General features: G+C 46.0%; 2 protein-coding genes across 3 annotated transcripts in view; one reads left to right on the top strand and one right to left on the bottom strand.

Annotated features, from left to right (window-relative positions):
• Med23 (mediator complex subunit 23) overlaps nucleotides 1–3,900 on the top strand; it is a 67,705-nt gene extending 63,805 nt beyond the window's left edge. Inside the window, exons 30-32 of the mRNA XM_077690432.1 lie at nucleotides 1,080–1,200; nucleotides 1,547–1,632; nucleotides 3,313–3,900. Coding sequence (XP_077546558.1) covers nucleotides 1,080–1,200; nucleotides 1,547–1,632; nucleotides 3,313–3,451 — 346 coding nt within the window. The 3' untranslated portion in view covers nucleotides 3,452–3,900. The remainder of the gene's footprint in view (nucleotides 1–1,079; nucleotides 1,201–1,546; nucleotides 1,633–3,312) is intronic.
• A 2,765-nt stretch (nucleotides 3,901–6,665) lies between these two features.
• Nucleotides 6,666–17,196, bottom strand: part of LOC144159131 (uncharacterized) — a 15,686-nt gene continuing 5,155 nt past the window's right edge. For both annotated transcript variants that reach the window (XM_077690431.1, XM_077690430.1), the window contains 6 exons: nucleotides 16,453–16,551; nucleotides 16,251–16,349; nucleotides 14,059–14,157; nucleotides 12,456–12,551; nucleotides 11,125–11,223; nucleotides 6,666–10,958 (listed from right to left, as the gene is read on the bottom strand). In XM_077690431.1, coding sequence (XP_077546557.1) covers nucleotides 10,845–10,958; nucleotides 11,125–11,223; nucleotides 12,456–12,551; nucleotides 14,059–14,157; nucleotides 16,251–16,349; nucleotides 16,453–16,551 — 606 coding nt within the window. In that variant the 3' untranslated portion in view covers nucleotides 6,666–10,844. The remainder of the gene's footprint in view (nucleotides 10,959–11,124; nucleotides 11,224–12,455; nucleotides 12,552–14,058; nucleotides 14,158–16,250; nucleotides 16,350–16,452; nucleotides 16,552–17,196) is intronic.

The following is a 17,196-nucleotide window of genomic DNA, read 5'->3' as shown; positions in this document are numbered from 1 at the left end:
ACTGCCTCTCTTATCGTTAAAATCCACAGTAGAAGGCGAAGATATGCGAGACGAGACGAGGCGGATTTGTTATCGCGCTCGCGCGAGTATGACGCCATGTTTGTTTACATTTGAAACCACTGCCCGTCAGAATAAAATATCTGACGCGTTGCCGCCTGGCGATAAAAAAAGAAACTTCACAAAAGAGAAAACTCCAGTTTTCAAACTATCTCCTAGATGTCGCTAGGTGTTCCATCGAGCAAAAATTTGTATTCTGCAGGCTCGCGAAACCATCGATCATATGTGATCGAAGGCCTATGGAGCGGTCCCGAAAGAGTTAAAACAGCATGTTTTTTTTTTTTTTTCTACATATATAACAAAGCACTCTTCTTGGCATTTTTGGGGCACTGCGTTTGAATTTACGATCACTAAAACGTTCCAATCCAGGCCAATGACAGCACAGACAGCCCTCATGTGAGCCCCAAAGACACTAGCGCCAGATTCCTCCCTGGTGTGTATTGTGAGAAACTCTATGGTCTTCACATCTCAATTGGAAGGTGGCCAATTTTTTTTCTCCAGCTCTGGTAGCGTATGTACTGTTGGGCCCCCCTTGACAGATTGCCTGCGTGCCTCCCGCTACGTGTGCAGGAGGGAAAAAATGAACACACAGTGTTCATTTTTACCTCTCATTTCCTCTTTGAATGCAGAGAAGCAGTGAATTTGTGAATTATTCACCGAAATTCACCGAATCCCAGTGCGGACAAAAGTCTGCAATGTTTAGAAGAGGTGCTCGTGCTCTCAAAGGGCCGCAGCATGTGCCAGCAGACGTTGGACAAACATGTACAAGTGAAGAAGGCCATTAAATGCTCATGTTCGTCTCTCAATTGCTTTTTTTTTTTTTTTTTTAACTGCGGCGGATCGTACATTTTTCCAGGTAGAACATTTATTCACCGTGTTTCTCTCTTTTTTTTTTTTTTTTTTTTTTTTTCCGTATCAACGAGGTTTGGATGTAGTCAGAATAGGAGCGAAATAGCATTGCCCACAAACAGAGCGGTTCCCTGAAAGAGAGTTTAACGAGTGCTCTCCCTTCATCTCTTCAGGATGATGCGTGAGCGCATGAAGCCCGTGGTGAAGACGGAGGAGCAGTTCCTCTTCCTCTGCCACCTGGTGGCCCCCTTCTTCCAACGCATGGTCAACGAGAGGTCCCGCAACATCATGGACGTGAGTGCTGCCTTCTCCCACTTGTTTGCTGTACAGCCGAGCGCAGTCGTTGAGCTATTGTACGTACGGAAGTAGTCGCTCCACACCTTTCTGGCTAATAACCTAGGCACTGTGACCAGCAGAAGTAAGTGGGGGAGACCTTCAACGTTGGGTGCGGGGCTTTCTGTAAAACGCAGCGTTCTTGCATCAGTATTTTTATTTGGAAACGGGCAGCAGGTGTTCACTGTGCGTATACAGCCACGTGGCAAGTGAACACAGCAGTGTTTTGACGTCTCTTGGGACACGGTTGCGGAAATGCAGTGCGCGTTTTGCCGTTTGCATACCAAAGCTTCACTGCTCTTCCCAGATAACCATGGAGCTGTATGAGATGCTGGAGAATGTGGACAAGAACTGTGAGCAGCTCAACTACATCGACCAGATCACTGACCTCCTGTATCCTTTGTCTCGCAGGTGTTTGTTCGGTGAATTTTTAAGTAATTTGTTGAATGTAGGTTGCATTCGCAACTACTGCATCATTGTCTCATGTGTTATGTACAGCCCTGTAGTGCGCACTTTTATCTGAGCTTGGTAGGACGGTACGCAGATGCCCGGAGCTTTCGTAAAGACGAAGAAACACAGAGGGAATACAAGTGGTTGCACCCACAGCTTTGCCTGTAACGGCAGCATCTATGCGTGTGTGGTCATCATCCTGTATTATTTTGCTGTTTGAGCTCGTGGTTGGGCTGGCGAACATGTGCAGGCAATCCTTGCCGAGTAACAACGTGCTGCCACCTGTCAGAGGCGCGACAGAGCTGGTACAAGCACAGCTCTGGAAACGCATCGGGGGGTAGCTTACTCAATCGCTTGTTGATAATGCAAAGAGAGGAATTATTGCCAAAATGAAAGAAGCCAAAAGGCCAAGAAGCGATTATGTTATTCAACTTCCTTATTCGTGTCCCACACGCCAGACCACACGAGCCAAACGGTGGCCACCGAACGAGATAAAAAATTTTGAGCAAGTGCTCATCCCGCTGCACCCTACGCTACTCTTGGAGCTTCACTGCAAAGCCAGTGGGCACGCGTACATTGTACATACTTTAATGACCAAGCGTTAATTACTCTTTGTGGGACTAACGATAACACCACGCAGAAAACTTGACCGCGTCTCGAAGCATAACCACGCGGAAAATTTGGCTGAGACTCCAAGCATAACCACGCATAAACTTAGCTGAACCAAGAATAAGCTAGGTGGGGTCGCCAGCTTTGCTGTTTGCCCAGTCTTCGTGCCACCTGTGCGAAGCTGCCTTAGTTGAGTCTTTCTCTAGCTTTTTGCACTTAGCCAACTGAACTCAAATTTAACCTCGACCAAATTTATTTTTAATGTGTAGTAAGTGCCACCAAATCAGCTGGGACACGAGCGGTAGCTCCGTGAAACGCCTTGTTAATCAGTCAGAAGCGTTTACAAAAACTCCGCCGCGGACCACGCTACACACGCCAACGTATCGCGTAAACAGCCATGACGCGCCTGTGACGCTCCAGCCAACAGGGGCTTCTTCCTCTGGCCAGTCACGCAGCTGGAGAACCGGTCGAGCTCTGCTAAGCACGCTTCACCCATTTGCTGCCCCGTGCGCGCATAGAGCATGCGCACAGGCTTGCTCCCGAGCTGCTCACCGCCTGGCCGCTCGCTTGCCGGCTGCAACGTCATTTTAATGGTCGTGCTGACCTCGATTTCGGCTTTGAAATCGCCGATTTTTGCTGACCGCTTGCGGCATCCACGCACCTATTTCCGCTGTTGTATTTTGCATCTTACTTTCTTTTTCAGCAGACTATACGAAAATAGTGTTCTCAAGAGCTCGAAATTTTGAGTGCAGTTGGCTTTTAGAAGCAACAACTGTATGAAGTTTGCAAATCACTTCCTTAAATTAGTGCTGTTTTTAAATTGCGTAGCAACATTCATCTCTGGATGCAGCTCACTTGAAACGTTCCCATCTAGAGCACGGTGACTAGGGCTTGTGGGGACACGTTTAAAAAGTGGGTGTTTTTTAGTATCGTGTGTGAAGGCTTCTGAAGTGTTAAAAGCAATTGCTGTGTGCATTTAACCTGTGAACCCTTGACCAATGATCCACCACATAGGTACCACATCAAGTACATGTTCACCGGTGACTCCATCAAGACGGAAATTGAACGGAGCATCAGAAACCTGCGACCCGCATTGCAGCGTCGGCTGCGGTTCATCACGCACCTCAACATCGAAGAGACGGCATCTTCTTGAACAGATCCCCTTTTTTTTTACCCTGTCACCTTGTAGAAGTGCATTATCGCCCACTTACAGAACTTGATAATGAAATGGTGGATACAATGAGCTGTCGCTTGTGTTTTCCCTTGGATGGCATCGATGTGTTGAGTTAAGTTTCCAGAAATCTTCGGCACGTATTTATTTAGTGAAAACGAAAACGTAACTAAAAAAAATTCCTTGCGGAACTTGCGAGAATTGTGTGTGCCCCCTCAACACCAGATGTAATGAATCAGGTGAGATGGATTGGTGATCAGGTACCTTTGAGTGGGTTATAATGCACTGTTATTCCTACTGAAAGACTCTGTTTGGCATGTAAATAGTAAAGGACCACGGTTGACTCATCCAGCATTTCTTTTCTCTACCCCAACAAATTGACTGCATTGCATTGCCGAAGCTGTATAATAAATGCACACTGTCACATTCAATCTCAACTTTTTCTGCTCTTAATCAGCTTATCATGATACGGTATGGCGGTACAGCTGCTGCAAGCATTATCAACGGGCTGATGAACAGTGCATAGAGACTTTCGTTCCCCTTTCTTTTTATGCTATTTTTAAGCGCAGAGCACTTTAGGGGCTCGCCTTGTCATCATAGCTCGCTCGCTGGACCCAAGTAGAGCCCCACAGCATACCATCGTAGCGGAGTCCCGTCGTAGCGGTGTACCCCAGAGGCTTCAAAAACCAAGCGGTTTAAATAGTCTTAACCGTTGGAAACTCGTGAACCGCTGGCACTTGTCATACATCTCCCCATTGTTTAGCGCAAACAAAACTGCAGGTAGTACATTTGAGGCAAAATATACGTAATTAGCCAGCAGTGCCTGCATTCATTTAGTTAGGAACGCTCATTGGGTTGGTTTTTACGATAGTAAGCAAAAAAAGTGGCAGTGCAACATTGGCGCGTGCGGGAGGAAAAGCAAGCACAAAAAGAACAGAACTCCCGCTGGCGCAGTTTCAGGCAGGGGGCACGCGAGCACTGCGGAGGCGGGAAATTTGAATTGCATTGGACAAACCTCCGTTTCATTCATTAAGAGACCAGTGAAACAGGGCGGCGAAGAGCATGATGGGTGGTAGCAGTGAGCGGATAATAGCGCTACAGCCCATTATGGCAAATCACTCCTCTGCATTTCCTACAGCTTTCACATTGAGTGGAATGGCTTTAATTTTTTTCCAATGTGAAAGCATTACTTGACATGTATCTGAACTCCAGCATCCTGCATAGCAAGAAATGGTACTCAAAAAGACTAAGTAATTGAGTTGAAAATTCTGGTGCATGGAGAGCGAGACAAGCCCACATTCCCTACGCGACCACGACTTGGCTGCAGCCGACCAAAGGTAGACCTAGGGAATGCATTGTGGACTTCGATGTAAAAATGTGGGGAGGCCTACATGCGTCGTTTGAGCATGCCGATTGCAAAATTGGCAGCTCTGGCACAATATGGTTCCACAGAGTGGCCCCTTTGCATGGCCATCTGTATGCAGGTGTGTGCCAACATGGTGTTAGCCCTAATACCCCCATCATATGGCAAATCTAATTTCATTCATTTAGCTGCTAAATGACATTTGCTCTAAATGTCATTAGATCTGCCCTGTGACAGGTATTATGCGTTGAGCTTTTAACCTAATTGGTACTCACAGCTTGACTTGCACAGAGCTTGACCTGCCTTGGCTCGGCAGTATGACTGCACATTGTTCATCTTAAAGGGGCCGTGCAGGCAAAACACAAGTTTGGTTCATTCGAAAGATTGCCTTGTTAGAATTGTACAACACCACTTTTAACACCGAACCCGCTGCGGTGGCTCAGTGGCTAAGGCATTGTACTGCTGAGCACAAGGTCGCGGGTTCGATTCCCGGCCACGGCGGCCGCATTTCTGATGGAGGCGAAGAGCAAAAACGCCCGTGTGTACAAGATTTCGGCGCACGTTAAAGATCCCCAGGTTGTCAAAATTAACCCGGAGCCCCCCACCACGGCGCGCCTCATCGCCTTCGTTGCGTCAGCACGTTAAACCCTACAATCAATCAAATCAAATCACGTTTAATACCTAAATTTTTTTTTTTATGGACAGATCTGTTTCGTGCCTTAAAGGAGCACTGACACGAAAATTTCATGTTCCACTTTTATTGTTTTTATCGATGCTTAATGGTCTGGCGAACCCGAAACAGCCCTTCAAATACTTCAGCGCGCGATAGTTAATTACATTGAACGGCCTGAAAATCGTTTGTTTCAAATTCCCGCGCTTTCATCCCGAACGGCGCATATGACAGACTCCCGGACAGACGTCACCGCTTTGTGCAGACGTCACTGGCGCCCGCTTGAGAGGGTGTTGCGCCCGCTCGCCGCTCGTGGGGTCGCGCGCGTGAAGGGACGTCACGAATTTTTGACGAGCGCTGTCGCGTCACTTCTTTTCCGCTCTTGGATTGACGTCACGCTGATGTCCATTTGCTGAGTGCCGCTCCGCGCGCTGCTCCGTCGGCGCGATAAATGAGATCCAATTGAACTACGTTCTTCGCGTCGCAGGCCGCTCATATTTCAGCCAGGGTATTATGTTGAGTGAAGGAAGCGAACTGTGCAATAATATTAACGCCGAAAATTGGTGTCAGTGCTCCTTTAAGTTACAACAGTGCGATGCAAGAAAATCACTCTTTTGTAATGCATTGTATTTTATTCTAGCCACCTCCTAGAAAATGGAGTTCACAACAAACGTTCCGACATTAACATGCCCTATTCTGAGACATCGTTCACACTCTGGTTATCACAGCCAATAAGCAGCTTTATAAATTTGATCAATTTTTTAATGAGACAAGAATGTTGACGCAGTCTGGTTCCGTTCTCGTTGTCACTGGAACACTTTACTAATGCTAGAGGTGAAGAAAGGCACTACTCTTACGCCTCTTGTTGAGTGTCCTCTCAACTCTCGATTGTACGCGTTATTGAACCAATTTTGTGGCACGCCATCAAGTTCAATAATAGCTTTGAGATGGTATAAAAATGCACCAAATGTTTCCGCACGCTGCTGAACTGCTGAAAAGAAACCCAACCACCCAAATCTTTTTGCACATCAAAAAAAAGAAAGAAAGAACACGGCGTTGCCATAGTGCACAACCGCTGTCCAGCTCTCCAAGGTATCCCATGCTGCAACACACTGCTGGAATTAAAGCCGTGTCAAAATGATAGGCAGAGAAGCAGGTACCCATTTTTTTATACAGTGTGCTTTTATTTGGCAGAACTTTACAGGATACGCCGATTGGTGGCCTGTACAATAAAAAGGCAACAAACTGCGTACTAATATTTTTAAGCGGCTGCACTGTGAACTGCAGCGTACAAGTTTTGGGACGGGGCTTGGAAAAAGGAACAAAAGCAGCGTAACGCACAATGCAGAATAAAAAAAAAAGCTTTGTTTTAAAGGAACGCTACTCTAGTGTGAAGGAGAACCATTTGTTGTGTTCCGGTGAAGTGCCACCTTTGAAGTGCTTTGTACGAAATATAAGCCAACTGTACATTGGGATTTCACAATGAATTACTTTGCAGACCTTTGGCACATCGCCTTAACTTCGCACTGGAAGTTATGCCGTGCTCACCAAGCCGGCCAGGTCTGCAGTTGCGGCGGGAAACGTGAAAAACGACTGCTAAATAGTTCATTAGGTTTACCGTAAAGTTCCGAGAGAACATCCTCCCCCGAAACATCGCCCAAGCCCCTTTAGGAGGGAAATATCCAGTTTGCTAAGGGACCCCAAATATCGCCGACTCCCTAAAATTGATGGCTTTAGCGCCAATGAGTGAACGAAATAAACGCGCATTATGTATTTATGTGTTGGTATGGTCACTAATTTGTCCTTTCCGCACTTCATCCGAAAGTTCGCCCATCTTGCATTTTTTCTGATATCTCGGCAGTTTTGGTTGGCAATGCCGCCACTTTCTTTTTTGTAGTTTTTCCGCACCTGACTCGAAAGATCGCATATTTCACTTGATAACTCTAAAATTTGGGTGGGTGTTCTTTCGGAACTTTACGGTAGTAGCAAAGTTCACACTCGCGAAATATCGTAAAACGGGAGGGAATGTTTGAATGTGGTTCAGTAACGGGTTCGCACTTGATTTGGCAAAGTCAATCAGACTCAAGAAGTCGATGCACTGGAACAGTTTTTAACTAAGACCACAAGAGACCATACCTCGCACAAATAGGTACGACTACAAGACACGTATTGATCGTTATTTCGTGTGCTATGTTCAGCGCGATGTACTAACGAGTCTACTGTGCTTTGGCATTCCGGATATGATCTTAGTGGTGTGCTCTGGAAGTATTCATATGTGACCAGACACACATACAGTAGAGGCGGGCCTTGCTGTGTCTAGAGGTACAAAACTAGGATCATGTTCTTTTTGTGTATGTTTCGTGTGCACTCAGATACTAACACTGTAGTCTTCAATGCTCAAACACGCTCCATCTTTTGCTTCTATCGCTGCTGTTAAGACACTGATTTCAAGTGCTGGGAGGCTTATTCGTACACTGCTAAACTGGTGTAGTTGCAGACTAAAAACGGAAATATGCAGCTTAAAATGAAAATCTGCATGTTAATACTAAATGGCTGTTTTAGTATAAAAGGGGGTATTTCACTACAGCAGTGCTTGAAGGCAAGTGCGTTTATGTGCAGAGCAATATGTACAGCTTATCTGACATGCGGGGCGAGATTACTTTGAGAAAAATAATTCACTTACATCACCACTTCAGAAAATAATTCCATTACATCACACGTTGCAGGCCTATGCTCTCGTACGACTCGTCCGTTACATTGTTGATGCAGCTTAATGTCTTTTTACAATTACTAAATTGCTGCCAAATTCAAAAAATATGTGTTAGCTTAAAACGTCATTATTTTGTCACTCTTTACAGGCAAAAATAATTAGCAGAAGAGTAATGACTGCTATGCACGCTTTTTTGAGTACACCACCGGGTAGTTGCGTTAGTTTCACGATTCGCATTACGTGAAGTGCAGAGTCGAAGCATTTCGTGCAAAACATGCCGTCAACTTATAAGTTGCTTTGTACAAAGAAAGACGCTGTCACTTTCGTTCTACCAACAAATAACGCCACGAAAGTATGTACACAAGAAATGGGCAGCCTCTGGCACTGAAGTTTTCAACGGAGCTTTCAGTTTCAAAGCAAGACTTGACAAATGTGACTTTCGGAACAAAAGTCCGCTTTTACGGGCACACAGGCGACACTTTATGTTTTTATTCCTTACGGTGGCGGTCATTTTCTATACCGGACAATAGTCCAGGGTTCAACGGAAATCCGTTAGGCCAGATGGTGAGTTCATAACAAAGTTGCGGTCACTGACCAAGTCAATTGAAAAAAAACTGACATTTTGGATCCCATATGGAATCCTTGATCACAATCAAGGTGACATTTTGGATCCCATACGGAATCCTTGATCACAATCAAGGATTCTGTATGGGATCCGAAACGTCAACTTTTTTCAATTGACTTGGTCAGTGACCGCAACTTTGCTACATACCAGACAACAACAATTCCAGTTTCCTGCAAAAATGCATTAATTTTTTTGGCACAATGAGAAGCTTAAAGATTTTCACCGTAAACAAAAATGAATTAGTATCATTTTCGCTGAATCAGAGGATTGGTTGGTTAACTGTCATAAGCGTTGCCAATGCCTTCGACTTGGTAACATTCACCAGCATTGCATCGCAATTAGAGGTACGAGATTGCAGACTCAGTCAGCTTTCGACTTGAGACTTGACCGCAAGTGAGTGCGTGATGGTGCTAATGTTTACATACAGAACTCTCCGGTGACGCACTGCCCTCCTACTGTTGGATTGACCAAGACACCGAATGTAAACCCAACGCACATTCTTCAAGGGCGTTCCATCACAAGACCACCTTAATACACATGGTTGCACTTCCAATTCCAGCCGCCACGGTTGTTTTTCTGATGGAGCCGAAAAACAAGCGTCTGTGTGTCAAGACTTTGGCACTTGTTGAAATATTTATCCAAACTGATACGCAGCACTCCACAATGGTCAAGCCAATATGTATTTGTCAGCGTAACTAAAACTTGCTTCAAATCTCCTTTTTTTCACTTCCCCCATTAGGCCAGAGTACCATCCAAAAAATGTTTATTCATCATAAGTAGTGCCGTTATAAACAAGGGCATATCATCCTCTCGCACAAGCAGAGATGGTGAATATACAAGTTTCCGTCATTGCATCTAATAGAATGCAACTTACATTAGCAGGGTTTATCGATGCAACCAATACAATGTGTGCTACTCTATGAACTTTCTAATACAGGCAGGTAATATTCAGTTAAGTGTGGCTTACAAACCAGAAAATACAGTACGCAACGCTGCTTATTCTTTACTTTATGTGCATTCATGATGTGCTTGATGGACTCGACACACTTGCAGCACTTGAATGCAAGTTTATTAAAATGAGTTCCCCAGTCTTAGAAGCAAGGCACAAATTTACAATGGTTTCGTTTTAAGGTGACAGGAAATAGGCAACATGTGATGCAGTCGTAACTAAGACGTTAACTGTAGTGCGTTGCTGAACTTAGAAGCCAAACTTTCCCGTTCGTTTCATCGCGGGCTACGAAATTTCTGGAATGCTCTGCTGAAGACGAAAAAGCGCACCAGCATCTGATCAAAACATGAATGTACAATGGTAGTCGTTTCCGGAAGAAATTGCACGCAAAACAATCGCTGAAGACATTCACGAAGCTTTTTGAACGAATATGGGAGCGTCTCGTAAAAGATTGGGGCATTTTAGGAGCACGACACCGGTGCAAACGGTCTTTTTCGATTCCCAAAACGAAATGTATCTGCACTATTATGAGCTGTTCTTTGCGCCTTACCACCACACGGCAGGTGCGACAAACTGTGACCATCAAACTGAAATTTCCGCATTGTACTACAGCAACGCAAGCAATTCAATAAATTTAAGACAGCTCTACGGAAACAGGATATAATATTAACAACACACTAACATAACAGCATCAGAAGGCATTGCATTGAGGCAACTTGAAGGGCTACTACTTCCAAAGTAATTATAGGCAAAAGTTGACTCTCAGACGACCTCGGGCAAATGCTACTTTCGAATACTCTTATAATAAAACATTACTGCATGGAGTTTGGAAATTAGCTGAGCAGTATTTAATTATGGCGCGTCGCAAGGCCGACAAGAGTTACGTGGGCATCACATCACCGACGCACGCCATCCTCCAACATCAAACAAGATGAAACTGCTCCACGCCGCTTACGCAGCATAGTCCCACAACATATGGGAGATGGCGGCAAAAAAATACGTGGCTATACAGCATAGTCTCGTCGATGCTTTCACTCCAGCCTGGGTGCCAGGGCTTGTCAAGAGGCACGCGTCGAGTCTGGTATCCGGCGGGTCGCAATGTGCTGCCGCAGGTATTCGACGATTTGGGTGTTGGAAGCCTCATGTGCCAAATCAAGCGGGGTCATTCCATCCTGCGAGCAAAGGTACAATCCAATCCAGAGCCCAATCCAACTGCACTCCACACATCGATCATCAGAACGATCACTTGGGACAGTCCAATTACACAATCCAAGCGCATTTCTGACAGTGACCGTCGTCACATTGCTTTTGGATGATAGGCACGAAAATGTGACTCACCTGATTCCTTAATTGAGGGTCTGCCCCAGCTGCCAAGAGCAACTTGATCACACTCAGGTGGTCGAAGAGAGCTGCAGCATGGAGGGCGCTCTCGCCGTTCTGGGAGGAAAGACAAACATCACGTCGGTTATGCAATCAACTGAGTCTGCATGCAAGGAATGCAGGTTAACCGTGATTGCTGCAAAACACTTCAAAAATTAGATTATGGGTTCAATTCACACTGGATAGCTCTGATGACCCCAGATGATGACCCCGGAGAAAGTGCTGGTTGGTTTTGAGCAGGTAGGAATGACTCCAATGGCGACTGGAGCACTCTTCACTTGACTTTACTAAAAAAGTGGACCTAACTCCATCGAGTCAGTTAAAAAGGACTGTTAAAAAATTAAAGCCCTTCCACTGAATGTGAAAGCTGTTGGAAGAGCAGAGCTTTGATTCACCATAATGGGCGGTAGCCCCGTTATCCGCTCACTGCGGTCACCCAATGAAATTTGAATTTCCCGCCTCAGTAGTGCTCACGCCCCCCTGCCTGAAGCTGCGTCGGCGGGAGTTCTGTTCTCTTTGTGCTTGCTTTTCGTCCCGCACGTGCAGGCGTTGCACTGCCACTTTTTTTCACTTACTACCGTAAAAACCAACCCAACGAGCGTTCCGAACTAAATAAATGTGGGTGCTGGCAGTTAACTACGTATATTTTTCCTCAAATGTACCTGCAGTCTTATTTGCGCTAAACAACGGGGAGATGTATGACAAGCACGAGCGGTTCATGAGTTTCGAATGTTTATGACTATATAAACCGCTCGGCTTTCGAAGCCTCTGGGGACTTAGCCGGCTCTACTTGGGTCCAGCGAGCGAGCTACGACAAGGCGAGCCCCTAAAACAGCCCTGCACTTAAACAGCATCTGGCGTATTTCCAAACGCTTAGCTGCACTGCGCCCCCTCCCCCCGTGATATGCGAGGTGTCCCTTTCTGTGGTGCAGAACACTAATTAAACATTGGTCAAAGGCTGCGCCTTGAACCTAAAGCGACCCAGAAGATACCAAATCAACATTATTAAGAAGAACAACGTATAAAATTTGTCCTCCAAACCATTCTTGCAATAAAAAAGTTAGTTAGCCTGCTAGGGCTCAAACCCAAGTCATCAGTGCCAGTACCCAGAATTCTATCTCAAGACCATGGAGGCCAAACTGTGGGCCTTACTTAGCAGTCGCTAGATAGAACAGCGCACAAAGTGACATCACACATGTCCCATGGAGGCAGTGTGCAATAAAGCGTTTGGAAACAAGCAGGTGGGTAAGGAGGTTTGTGCTGCATTTGAAACCTAGTTTCACACATACCTTGAGAAGGCCCAACGAAGCACCGCGCTTGACTAGGAGCTCGACAAGGCCTGCATAGCCTTTGTGGGCTGCCTTGAAAAGGGGCGTCGCACCGTCCTGCAACAGGGCAACAACACGTGCCGGGTTGAGCAGATGACTCCTCTGCGCACGTAGAAGGCTTTTTGCTTGTTTGGAAATTTCTTTCACTTCTCTTAAAACTGCTGTACAGTTAAACCTCGTCATAACGAAGTAGTATTGGGGCAGCAAACCAGTTTGTTATATCCGATATTCGTTGTAACCGTAGAGGTAAAAATCACCTCGAATAAATCGGCAATCTGGCTCGCGCAACAATCCCAGATAAGAAATGCATTGTTCTAGGCTTTGAACCCACCATAAACGAGGTAATCCTTATTCACCTCCTTGTGGCATTTCAAACTAAACAGACCGGAACGTGAGATTGTGAAATTGCAACAGAACAAAGTTCATTCGGCAAAACAGGCCTGCGTACTTACCGCAATTACCCGATTCTAACGCGCACCTTTTTTCCGGAAAAACAGGCCGAAAAATCGCATGCGCGTTAGAATCGGATACGAAACCGAAACTGCTGAAATTTCGTTCCACCCATCGCCATCTCAAGATGGCGCCAAAGCTTTTAGCAACAATTTTTCAGATCTAGGCGCCTAGGCTTTTCTATCGGCGTTCACGCAAATTGTCAAATTATTCCACTTGCGCGCTTGATAACAGCAATGGGAGCAGCGGCAACGAAGGTGCGCTGGTTCCACGGCTTACGAGCGGCTCCCACGCGTTCATAACGAGTGGTTCGCTGAAGCGTGCGCCTCTGGAGAAGCTCGCGGGATGGGCGTGCGAGGCGTGGGCCACGATCCCATCGACCATGGTTGAACGTTCGTTCAGAAGTGTGGCATCGCGAGCGCGCTTGATGGCACCGAGGACGAGATGTCGCGGTCAGCGGAAGGCGACAAGAAGCTCTCGGAGAGCGACGAGGAGTGAGATGCGCGAGATTACTTTAGGAAATAAATCGCCTGTTTCTTTCGCATTCGTTTTTCTTGCTCACAAAGTTCCGTGTGCGTTACAATCGGAGGTGCAAGTTTTTTCGGTTTTTTGCCTGGAAAATTGGGTGCGCGTTAGAATCGGGTAAGTACGGTATTTAATTGAAGGAGGATGTGGCCTTTGCCTGGTGGCTTTTTACACTGAGTGGAACTGGTTTTCAGTGTCCAAGCAATAAAGGGCGTCTTGTACGACTGCAGTTTTTTTAAGCTATTAAGAAATGGTTTTGTCCTTCTTTTTTTTTTTAATTTTGCTTTTAATATGCTAGCTGTCGAGTTTTGAGCCTCGCAGAAACCAAATATTTCTTTTATAGCCAATATTGCACAGCTCTCGAGGTTTCGGTTTTGTTGTAAATAGAATAGGTGTCATTAAAACGAAGCGTGACCAAACAAATTTCTTATTTAGTCCGCTATAACTAGGTTCGACTTTATAGGGCAACAAAGGTTAATGCCGGACAATTCGGAGTAGTGCATGAAAAATTGCACATGTTGTGACAGTACTAGATTGAAGGCAATAATTTTAGGCCTGAAACAGAAGAGAATAGTTGCGGGAAACTCACGTGCCGTGTGGAGTCAACTTCGGCACCGAATGCGAGCAGTTCGGCCACCACTGCCGTGTGGCCCATTTGCGAGGCTATCCACAGTGCTGTGGCGCCATCCTGGAGAAGAAAAAAGAAAAAACAAAGTGAACCTTCACGTCTTTATAAACAACTAAATATGGTGTGTCTGCGTGGACAACACTACTTCCTGCATGGCTCTTGGTCTACGACTTTGATTTTGTCTTTTTTTTTTAGCTTTTTTGAGCTCTGGAAAACTACACTGCTAAAGGGCTACTGCATAAGCCTGTAAACATAGCTTTGAGGCCATGCTTTAGTCTTTAAAAAGAATGCATGTATGCAGACAAAACACAAGTTTGGTTCATTCAAAGGACTCCCCCGTTAGGATCATCCGGACACGTCTTTTAATCCACACTTCGCTCATATAAGCTATATAATTAGAAAAAAAAGGCAATGGCCATGCGACCCACTCGCTCATTTCCCACAACAGAACCTATAATATCATACATGCCCAGCTGTGCGATTGGCTGAGGCTGACAAAAGCAAACGCAAATTAGGCAGGGCTTATAAGCTCGCCGAACGAGCTGTTTGTGCTTAAATGTAACGCACATTCATTTTCAAGCAGATAGAATGGTGCTGTAAACAATGAAAGTTACGAATATACACGCAAACATAGAAGTACCAATACGCACTGCTGTTGGTACGGGGCGCACTATGCTTGTTTTAGCTGCACAGCAGTACACCGCTGCGGAGTTGTCTGACATGACACTGGCCGATTGGCATAAGCGAAGGTGGCTTACGTGACCTTGTTTGTCGAGCATACCCCATGTTTCATGAAACGATTACTTTCTACCATAACAAAAACAAACCAGGTGCAAATACGGTCAAAAACAAAGCAACGGCGGACAACGCTCCGTGCGCGGTAGCGCCATCTGGTAGGACTGACGGTAAGCAAGGCTGCAGAGCCTAATGACGCACTAGAAATTCGTTTGAATACCTGCCCTTGCGACTTCATGGCAGCCGTCACGAAAACACACGATTTGGCGGGAGAATCAAAATTCTAACCTAAACTTATTAATTTCTCAGTGAAGACAGCATCATTTGCTGCCGGAAAAGCGCTGTGGGCACTGTAAAACACGAAACCTTTCGAATAAACCAAACTTGTATTTTGTCTGCATGGCCCCTTCAAACAACCACTTCTTCCTGCCAATTTATATACACAATAACGCCTTATCAGCAGTGCGCTTTCGCTTTACGTGTCGTGGGCCGCTCAAATTGACTTATGTTGTGAGTGGTGAAAAAATTTGGTGCGAACGGGCATGCTGCTACTGCGTTCCTGCCTGCCGGCCGGTCTGGCTACCGAGCAGTGGCGGCCGCCCGATGCCCTTCGATCTGCGGTGGCGCCACTCGCGATAGCCTTTGTCCCCGTACGACACTTGGCCGGGAGTTTCATGACCAGAGAAGCATTGAAGGACTCTGCTAATACTTATGCAACACGAGCGTTTCAAAGGCCTTTGAGTCGAACGTCATTTGACTCAAATGACACCTTTGAGCTGCTACATGACATTTTCCAGAGGCCTTTGATTGAAATGCCATTTGAGTCAAAGGAGCACCACCAACGACCTTTGAGGTTCTGAAAGGCCTTTGAAACGCGGACAATCGTACTCTCAGGAAGTTTCTGCATGCTGTAATTACAAAAACAATTATTTATGAGTAAAAATTAAGGTGTTAAATTGCACAATCCGCACAATTTCTCACTTGTTGTGGTTTTCTATCACTCGCTCTACGATCGCAAGGTAACTCGGTACTCTCAACACCAACAATGCAGGAAAAAAAAAAAAAAAAAACTGGCTGTCAGCACATGGTTTGTGCACGCTTGTAGAGTGTTATCAATTTGATCCCTAATAACTGTTCTTTGCTCATTTTAACTCTAAATTAAATTTGTGTCACTAACGAAACAGGGAAGCAGTGGCGACACCAAAACATGGCGGGCGAATACGGAAACTTTCAACTGCTTTTGAGAATTGTAGTGTAGATTGGCGAAACTCTTTCCAGCTTGAATGGCAGTTGAAATTTCAAAGGTCATTCGACTGAAATGTCCTTTCAAACGCTCGTGTAGCACAGGTATAAGTGAGCAAGAGCGCAGCTGCCAATGCTGCATTTGCATTCCAAGCTCAGAAGAACCAAGTACGTACGGTGCGCTTCACGTTGATGTCTGCTCCAAGGGAGATGAGATGAGACACAAGCTTCAGATGCCCGTTCTGAGCAGCGACGAAGAGAGGGGTGGCCCGATCCTGAAAAGGGTCCTGGCTGTAAGCATTGCTCGCTCACAACAGTACGCACCAAATGACACGACACAGCAGACAGCTGTGAAATCGCAGGATGGCCAGCACTCACCGACATCTGCGTGTGAATACTCGCACCGGCCTTGACTAGCTCTTCGACGACGTCGAGGTGATTGCACTGGCAGGCGACCAAGAGCGGTGTACCGCCGTCCTAAACCGAAAAACAAAAGCATAGAGTTAAAAGCCAATCACATATAGTATGCTCCCGTTAAGGTGAACTCGAAGGGACCACGCAAACTCATTCGTCTTATCAAAAGTTCGTCTGTCTCAACAGAAGTGCCCCCCCCAAAAATTAAAGCTGTTCCACTCAATGTGAAAGCAAAGCTGTCGGAAGTTCAGAGCAGTGATTCGCCATAATAGGCTGTGGCGCCGTTATCCGCTCACTGCTACACCACCCAGTGCAATTCAAATTTCCCGCCTTCACAGTGCTGGCATGCCCCCTGCCTGAAACTGCGCTAGCGGGACTTCTCTTCTTTTTGTGCTTGCTTTTCCTCCCAGCCATGCCGGCGTTGCACTGCCAGTTTTTCTCGCTTGCTATCGTAAAAACCAGCCCAACGAGCGTTCCCAACTAAATGAACACGGGCACTGCCGGTTAATTACGTTTATTTTGCCTCAAATGCACCTGCAGTTTTCTTTGCGCTAAACAACGGGGGGATGTGTGACAGGTGCCAGCAGTTCACGAGTTTCTAACGCTTATGACTATGTCAACCGCTTGGCTTTCGAAGCTTCTGGATTATGCCACGACGAGAGCTGCTATGACAGAACGCCGTGTGGCTCTACTTGGGTCCAGCGAGCG

Source organism: Haemaphysalis longicornis, unplaced genomic scaffold (assembly GCF_048455015.1).
Source record: "Haemaphysalis longicornis isolate Haplotype H1 unplaced genomic scaffold, Haemaphysalis longicornis Haplotype H1 scaffold_10, whole genome shotgun sequence".
In the NCBI taxonomy this organism is placed as follows: Eukaryota; Metazoa; Arthropoda; class Arachnida; order Ixodida; family Ixodidae; genus Haemaphysalis; species Haemaphysalis longicornis.
The sequence above is the reverse complement of the archived record's forward strand: the minus strand, read 5'-3'. Positions and strand labels throughout refer to the sequence as shown.